General features: G+C 32.9%; 2 protein-coding genes across 2 annotated transcripts in view; one reads left to right on the forward strand and one right to left on the reverse strand.

Moving 5' to 3' along the window:
• Nucleotides 1-4,295: 4,295 nt before the first annotated feature.
• On the forward strand, nucleotides 4,296-5,537 carry LOC107025421 (mitogen-activated protein kinase kinase kinase 18-like). Its single transcript, XM_015226207.2, has one exon. It carries the CDS (start codon nucleotides 4,397-4,399, stop codon nucleotides 5,519-5,521), a length of 1,125 nt encoding a protein of 374 aa, XP_015081693.1. The 5' UTR covers nucleotides 4,296-4,396; the 3' UTR covers nucleotides 5,522-5,537.
• Nucleotides 5,538-7,551: 2,014 nt separating this feature from the next.
• LOC107025225 (probable terpene synthase 3) overlaps nucleotides 7,552-9,130 on the reverse strand; it is an 11,137-nt gene continuing 9,558 nt past the window's right edge. Inside the window, exons 5-8 of the mRNA XM_027918535.1 lie at nucleotides 8,593-8,814; nucleotides 8,407-8,545; nucleotides 8,041-8,292; nucleotides 7,552-7,968 (exon numbers count right to left, since the gene is read on the reverse strand). Coding sequence (XP_027774336.1) covers nucleotides 7,675-7,968; nucleotides 8,041-8,292; nucleotides 8,407-8,545; nucleotides 8,593-8,814 — 907 coding nt within the window. The 3' untranslated portion in view covers nucleotides 7,552-7,674. The remainder of the gene's footprint in view (nucleotides 7,969-8,040; nucleotides 8,293-8,406; nucleotides 8,546-8,592; nucleotides 8,815-9,130) is intronic.

Genomic DNA, 9,130 nt, shown 5'->3' on the forward strand with positions numbered 1-9,130 from the left:
AACTGACAGAGTTGGATTTGGTGGCCTGCAGCTTCAGTTTTGCTGTCGTGAACAGTAGCTGCGAAATTGGTGATTTTGCTCCTTTAATTCTCTAGATTTGGTGCAATCTTATTTTGTTGTTGCTCGTTGTTTGGCACTTGTTTTGTGGCCAATTTTGGAGAACAATATTGTAACTCTTGGTGATTATAGTGGAGCTTTTGGTCCCGTGGTTTTTTACTCTTCACATCGAAGGGTTTTCCACGTAAATCTTGGTGTCTTGTGTGATTTGTTTATTATTGCCTTGTTATATTTGTTTGGTTGAATTACTTGCTGCCTTACTATCATATTGCTTGTGGTTGTTTGTCTTCTCTTGGTTCAAAGCGAAAAGGGAAAGTATAGACTTGGGTATTCTTCCGCTGTTATCCTGTCAGGCATTTTTGTTAGTGCCTTGTCTTTCCCAACAGAAGCTGCAAAGGTGGAAGAATGGGTACTTCAAGCCTCGTCTTTGAGTTTCATCAAGTCTACACTCCGTCAAGCCTTGAAGCAGGGGACATTTGTAGACATTGAAATTTTGTGGGACTCTACAAGATGCGTTCAATTCGAGTTATGACTCTACAGATTGTGTTCAACTCAGATTAGGATTCTTGGAGGCTAATCAACCCTAAACCATAGTTTATGCGTATCTAAAGGGTACTAAATTCTCTTAAAAGACATCTCAGAAATTTCATAAAGAGATCAAGATCTCGAATATTCCGCAAAAGTCATGAAATATTCATATAGTGATCAAATCTAAATCATCCCAGTTCGAGAAATACGCCACTAACGGCCCTCGAATTATGGATAAATCTCAAATTTTAGGAGAGTAGAATCAAGTGATCAACATAATTGTACCCGCAATCTATCTTTATCAATAAAATCATGCTTCTTCATATTTTATTTATATAATTTATTTATTTTTCATATGTTTAAAATTTGTTGCAAACAATCACTCGAAAAAATATTTATTACTTTACCTATCAAACTCAGCAGTATCATATGATTGGGAATTAAGGGCAAGTACAAACGTGAGTACATGCCCAACTAAATGTCTAGCTGTCTATGTAACACAAATTTAGTATGTACACTTAATAAATGCATTCTTCTATAAAGTGGGATCATTTATAAATTATATCTACCACACACAAAATCTCCAATTAACAATCCACACTTGGCTGTGTGGCTGAATCTTTTTATTTTAAAAAATATTTTTTTATAGGTTCAAATAAAGATCGTGAAAACGAATAATAGAACAACACAACACCCACTTGCACGTCATCAATTACAATTGCCTGCAGGCAACCAACTCATGTATATCATCTTCCCATGTTGCATTGCACTTAATTTCATCTATTAATATCCTCACAGGATAAAATAAAACAATTCTATGCAAAACATGTTGGGTTTTATTTGTCCTGATTTCTTACCATAAATAGGTTTTCCTTTTAGGAAAAGGTTTTGGATTGACTAATCCTTTTTCTAGTAGGAAAAGGTTTAGGACTTTATAAATAGAGGCACGTTCCTTCTAACTTAATCAGCATTCACAATGTAGTCTTAAGGGCTTTGAGAGTTTTGGTTAGGGAGAGAATTTATGGGTCACAAGTTTGATACGTTATCACTTGTGTGAACCTCCCATGTATTCCGAGTGATTTGGTTGAGGTTGTTTCTCTCTGTATTTTGTACTCTCATATTTATAGTGGATTGCTCATCTCCTTTGTGGACGTAGGTCGATTGACCGAACCACGTTAAATCTTTGTGTCTTTTGGTATATTTCTCGTTGTCTTCTTACTCGTGGTCTTTTGAGGTTTGCTTTGCTAGCTTCCGCATTTACACCTGCTTAACAAGTGGTATCAGAGCCAGATTCAATGACGGAGTCAGGTTCAGTGGTTCGATAATCGATGATTGAACCAGGTTAGAAAGAGGTGTTCATCTTGACGGGTGTAGTTCTAGCCGCAACTTTTTGACAGTAATGAAGATTTTGTTGGAGAAATTGTTTCAGAGAGGTTTACTGTGTTGAGACATAAATTTTGCAAAGGAGATTATGAAGAGGAGAAGCAAGTTGTTGAAGATTAAGTCAAGAAGGTGGACAAATTTATTTTGTCAGAAATTCAGGCCAAGGGGGAGATTTGTTGGGTTTTATTTGTCCTGATTTCTTACCATAAATAGGTTTTCCTTTTAGGAAAAAGTTTTGGATTGACTAATCCTTTTTCTAGGCATAATTTAATCAATAATGATGGTGGTATAATGAACACCTTTTTATTATTAATTAGAGTTTTTTAAATTCGATTTGGATCTTTTTAGATATGATATTTGATTTTGTTAGAAGCGTTTTACCCTTAATAGAATACTTTTTAGGGTGAATTTAAATTTAATAAAAAAATTCAATACGAATATTAAACAATCGATAATAATAATAAATAAAGATAATTCATAATTTAGCAAATAGTAAACTTTAGGAAGAAGTGCAATGAGACAAGTAAAAGAGACATGATGATATACTTTCTTATTTAGAAGTAATTTGAATTTTAAGTATCATTTTTTATTTTTAATGAGATGATTTATAATTATTGACACTTTTTATTTTTATGATATATATATTTACAATTATTTTAGAATATAATTTTTAAAAGTCTTTTTTGTCATGTCAATATCACACGTAAATAAGGAGGAAGGAGTATTTTTTTTTAACGTGAGAAACTCAAATTCAGCAATAGAAAAGAAAATAGTAATTATTGTGTAAGTTTACTTATTTAAGAAGTAATCAATTGCCCCCTTTTTTTTTTTTCAGATAATTCATTTCCATACAAAAATGAACTTAATTTTGTATAAATATCCATTAAACACTTGTCACTCGACAAATGATTAATTAGCCTTATCCATCTTTCCTCATTAAGAAAATAATTAATTAAGGAGCTTAACTTAGTTCAGATTAAAGCTACTTAAATTGAAAATACCGTTTAGCTGAAATAACACCTCTTAAGTCATTAGCTAATTGACACGCCACGCCTCATAGCATGGAGATGGGAGTATAATTGAATACTAAAACATATTCGGTCGTTTCATATTATTTTGACCTTAAAAAGTATATTTATCAAATTAATTTTATTAATGATATTTTAAAACTTTATATCTGACTATTACTATTTTATGTAATTATTTAGTATTAGATAAACCTGATTTTAAATCTTTTTTTTGTTGTTATTATTTTTAAATAAATAAATCAAGTAAAATGAAACACATCGGGATTACGTTCTTAATTTGGTTATCTAAAGTAGCCAACTTCCTTAATGTATAACCAGTTGGACATGACATTTAATGTGTAGATTCTTTTTGGACAAAGGGGATTACAATAATGTATAGATGCTATGCTTCTCATATAAGTAAACATATCACATTTATTTTTATTTTTTTTAGAAAAAGAGATGTTCAAGTACAAATTTGTTTCTAGTAAAAAAGTTAAAAAGTCGGCATCTAATGGAATCTTGTGGAAATTTAAAAACTAGTTTGTCACATTGGAGGATTATAAGAGACTTGATTTATAAGTTAAGAAGCACTACTTGTAATAGGTCACTTTAGTCATTGTTGTGAGGATTGTTTAAACCTCAAGGATTCCAAGTATGATTCTTACTTTAGCATGATGAGAAAGAAATTTTGTGTTGCTCTCACCAACATTTTCACCAAATATTTCCATTCAATAAATTAATTAATCCTTAGCTAACCACTTTTTAACCTTTGAAATTTCTTTGTTATTGAAAGACTATAGTATTCACGAAATATTATTTATTTGATTGTTTTATTTCCGTTGAATCTATATATCAAAAAATGGAAAGAATTTAGTAGATGGTGGTTCAAACTACTCTTATGAAATGATACTTACCAAACACTATCCCTAACTCCCAAATTTAATCTTTAAAGTCATTATATCTATCAAAGCCTGCCTAGTAACATCTATTTCTTTTTAATTATTATATTGTCAGCGTATATGTTAAATAGTTTGAAGTCTTTAATTGAGGGATTCAAATGAAATATACTAATATTTTTAAGTAGTGGTCGATTACTTAAATCTCGAATAGATATGTATGTGTGCCAAATGGCAGCAACCCAATTGGTGAAGTAATTGTAGTCCTCCAAACTACTCAAGCTGCCGTATGGCCACAAGCATTTAGCCACGTTCTGAATTTCCGTTAAAGCAATCGTCAACCTTTTAAAGACAAAAAGTGAGGCCACCTAAGCTCTACCCAACTAATTTGGAGTCTTTGCACATTCACCTTATATATATATATATACCCAAATCAAAGTGGCATTTTTTCAAAACAAACCAAAAACATAACTCTCTTTCTAAAATTCTTACAATTTCTACCAATCTTCTTCTTCTTCATAAATGGATTGGATCAGAGGCCATACCATAGGCCACGGCTCGTCTGCTGCGGTCTCCGTTGCCAAGTCACGTTTCTCCGATGAGGTCTTTGCTGTTAAGTCAGTGGAGCTATCAAAGTCGCAGTTATTACAAAAGGAGCAGAAAATTCTGTCACAATTGAGCTCCCCTTATGTAGTTAGGTACAAGGGGTATGATGTTACCAAAGAGAAGGATAAACTCATGTTTAATACTATGATGGAGTATATGCCGGACGGTACACTTTCCGATGAAATTCAGAAACAGGGTGGTCGGATGAACGAGCCGTTGATCAGGTATTATACGAAGCAAATTGTACAAGGATTAGAGTACTTACATTCAAGAGGCATAGCACACTGTGACATAAAGGGGCAAAACATTTTATTAGGTGAAACCGGTGCCAAAATTGCTGATTTTGGATGTGCCAGGTGGATTCATCCGGCAGATAACGCAGAGCCAATTGGAGGAACGCCGATGTTTATGGCGCCAGAGGTGGCGCGTGGGGAAGAACAGGGGTGTCCAGCTGATATTTGGGGATTGGGATGTACAATTATCGAAATGGCCACCGGTGGATCGCCATGGACAAATGTGACAAACGCAGCTTCATTACTTTACAAAATTGCATTTTCAGAGCAATCCCCTGTAATTCCAAAGTTGCTCTCTTTACAAGCAAAGGATTTTTTAAACAAATGCTTAAGAAGAGATTCAAAAGAAAGATGGACAGCTAAACAACTCCTCAAACATCCATTTCTCGAGTCAAATTGTACAACAATTCAAGATTTTGTGACGAGTTCCCCAACAAGCATTCTTGATCAAGACATATGGAACTCAGTAGAGGAATCAGAAACTAGGATATTACAAACAGTAAGCTCAATGGATTGTCCTGTTGAAAGGGTAAGTAAATTGAGCCAGGAATCAGGTAAACAAAACTGGTGCTGGGTTGATGAGATTTGGACCACAGTTAGAAATACCAGTACAATGACAGCTTTATCTGAAATAGACCTGGAAAGCTGTATTTGCTTTAACAGAGTAGTACCAAACAACTCTGTAATTAACAGTCTCAATTTTCCAACGCATTTCACATATTCAGTAAATAAAATTCATTATTCATAAATTACTCATTCACCAATCTTTCAGAAACAATCTCTCTAACTTCACAAGATAGTAATAACGTTTACGTACGATAAATTTTATTTTTCCTTATCGGTATGCAAAGAATAAAAACAATGAATGATGGGACATAACCAATTGCTAAGGCGGGTAGAGCACAGCTGTTAGGAAAAAATGAGAAAGATTTGTTGACAATTTATTAAATCTCACTGAAAATGACGAGTCATAAAGTACATGAAGGATGTCGTTAAGATTTAATGAACTTATATAAAAACAATACTATATAAAAAATTCAAGGGTGTTAGGAGAGGAATGAGTGTCACGTTGGACATAAAGAAGAGACTTTTTACTTCATACAAATTTTAAAAAAAAATTCAAATGCTTTTTGTTGGGCTATCTCAACTCTAAACCTAACTAACTTGGAGGAAAGTTATAAACGAAAAATTTAACAAAAACAAACATCCACTTGCATTACTAGTATCTATCTATCTTTATTATATTATATAGGAATAATGTATAAGTACTCCCTCAACCTATGTCCAAAATCTTAGAGACACACTTATACTATACTAAGGTCCTATTATCCCCTGAATTTATTTTATTAATAATTTTCTACCCCTTTTCGACTTACGTGGCACTATGTTGTGGGCTCAACACTGGTTGACTTTTTCTTTCAAACTAGTGTCACGTAAGCCTAAAAGGGGTAGAAAATTACTTATAAAATAAGTTTAGGGGGTAATAGGACCTTAGTATAGTATCAGTGTGTCTCTGGAATTTCAGGCATAGGTTGAGAGGGTACTTGTGCATTTTCCGTATTATATAGTATATTTTTTCACAGTAGTCAGTAAAAAGATATATTTGGTAGGAAAACTGAATATTGATTGATCATTGCCTTTACTTAACCTGCTCAGATAATGTCATATTTTTCTAACATTTTTACAGTTGACCAAAACTATCGAATCTACTTATTGAATTAGATGTTTGAAATTGAAAATTCTAAAGTTTAATTGCAAGGTTTGTAATTCCTTCTTCTTGATGTCTCATGTTGGGGTTATTTTAAGCGCACGCTTTGTCTTTTAAATGAGTTAATTGAACTTATGTTTACTGGGGCATAACTCGTGAAATATTATAATGCGAAAATATAAATTAATGCCCTACAAAAAAGTTATTTGCCCTGAGAGGCAAACATTATAGAACAACACTAAACAAAGACAAAGAGCAACAATTCAATATCTTTGGGTCATCTAATTTATCAAATACGTACACAATGAATAGGTAATGTATGTTTGATACAAATATACATATATTATACACAATTATATATCTATACATATACATACCTACACATATGTATACACAACATATACAACCAAATATTTATGTAGAGTATACTTAGTCATATTTGGTAAATTAGATGATCAAATAAATAGTATATAATTGGTAACTATCCCATTAAATACTGCCTCATATAAACTAGCTCATATTGGGCGAATTCAGTGTTGTTGGGTCTATTTGGTACATCACAAAATATACAAAATGGACCCGATTGCAAAACTATTAATTTAAAATGGATCCAATTCAATATGTTTATCCTTAAACCTTAATGGATTCATGACCCAAAATTTTAAGTATAACTTACCTAAATCATAGTGTAAGGAATAAATTATATTATATTTCAAGTTTTTTTTTCCTAATTACAATAATTTCTTATTGTTAAACAATAGAGACATTTTTAATCAAACTATTAACGAGGAACATGCTTAGACCTAACAAATTTTATTTTTAAAAGAAATATTTTTCTTGTTTCTTTTATTTTGAAATTCCTTTAGCTAATAAAAAAGTGGAAGTTTAATTATTTTTTTTCCTGCTACATTTCTTTTTATCAATAACAAACGAAAGACTATAAAGTAAATGCACAAGATAAAAGTAATTAGAGAGACATTGATATATTGCTCAACTTCAAAGTGATATATAAACAAACTGAAATAACATATTATATATAATTTATAGAAGAACAAAATAAAAGTTGCATGCATGCAGTGTTGTTTACAAAACCTGCTTATTGGAGTAACAAATAAACATACACAATTAAGTGTGACAGAAATATAAGCATTCTAGTGGATAATAATTTCTTTATTTTGCCCTTTAATTTGCTTTTATACTTCAATGGGATCAACAAGCACCATAGAAATGACGTCTTTTAAGTTATTTTTGGAAAAAGTATAAGCATCTCCATCTTTATAATAGAATTCTGACGTCCTACAAAGGTTAAGTATTGGCATGAGCAAAACTCTTGGTACTGTTGTAGGTTTTAGGCATCCTCTATTCAAATCCTTCCAATTATTCTCTACTATTTTCCTTATCTCCATGTAAGATTCTTCCTTTGTCGCATCGTGTTCATTCATGTAACAATCGATACTTGAAGCTACATCTCCTCTTTCTATTTCTCTCTGAGAATCACATGAGCAACAACCATTAGACAAGAGACGTTACGAAAAAGAATTGAGCGAATAATCATATACCTCATGTGATACAATATCATTTAACAATCTTGCAATGTTAGAGGAAGCAACAAGAATTGGAGGTTCAGTTGTAATCCATTCGAATGCCTCTTTGGTTGCTTCATCATCCATGCCTAACCAAGAAGCAGTAGCTAGAGTTGGGATAGTGCTAGTTTGAATTCCATTCTTCATATACTCCTCCTCCATTTTGGGGACTGTGTTCCCATGATACCATTTTGCCTCTTGAAAATAAGCTCTCACCAACTTTTTCATCTGAAATTAATTACGTATCTTAAGACTTTTTAATCTTGTGATCTTAAATTAAACATGTCATATGTATTGCTAAAAATGAAAAAATAATAATAATATGTATCACATAATAATTACCTCACTAATAGCAAAGTTGACTCGAAATGACTTGTTCTCCTTTTCCAACTCTTTCTCTACTTCATTGTAAAAATGTAGGAGAGCAGTGTAATAGAGTTTCGTATACGACGCTAGATTTTCTGTAGCGTCGATGTTCCACCTATTGTATACGTACAAATTACAATATACGTGATGTTCTTGAAATATATGTATTTTCTAGTTGCTACCCTGGCTATAGTTTTGTTGATTGGATATTTTAGGGCACAGCTGACTTGCATCGATAGAGAATTACTCAATTTAGGCAACAATAAATTCAAATGAGTGGTGCTGAAATTAATTGCTTCATCCAAAATTTCTTCATCATGTACTATGAATTGTGCTGCCTCGTACAAGCTTAATAACCCGTGCGTGTCATTAACCAATGCTGTTGTGCGGAATTCGATATAATACGAGAAAATATGAACGCGAAAAATAAGACAACAGATTTACGTGGTTCACCAATAAATTGGCTACGTCCACGGGAAAGAGGGAGAGCAGTTTTATTATGGAGAGGCAAGAACAGAATTACAGAATAGGGTTTGCCATAGCGTCTATATATAGTGATAAGCTACGCCCTAACAGGCTTGGGCCCAACATACAGAATTGACAGATAATTAAGGGCCCAATACAACAACATTGTATACCGTCGGGCCGGGGGCGTCTCCGCCCCCCCGGACCCCCAGGCCAGGGGGCGCGTCGCCCCCCT

The sequence above is a fragment of the Solanum pennellii genome, chromosome 7 (assembly GCF_001406875.1).
Source record: "Solanum pennellii chromosome 7, SPENNV200".
NCBI classification, from domain to species: Eukaryota; Viridiplantae; Streptophyta; class Magnoliopsida; order Solanales; family Solanaceae; genus Solanum; species Solanum pennellii.

Excerpts from the sequence above, each read along its gene's own strand:
- LOC107025421 (XM_015226207.2), top strand. The coding sequence starts at position 4,397 with ATGGATTGGATCAGAGGCCATACCATAGGCCACGGCTCGTCTGCTGCG.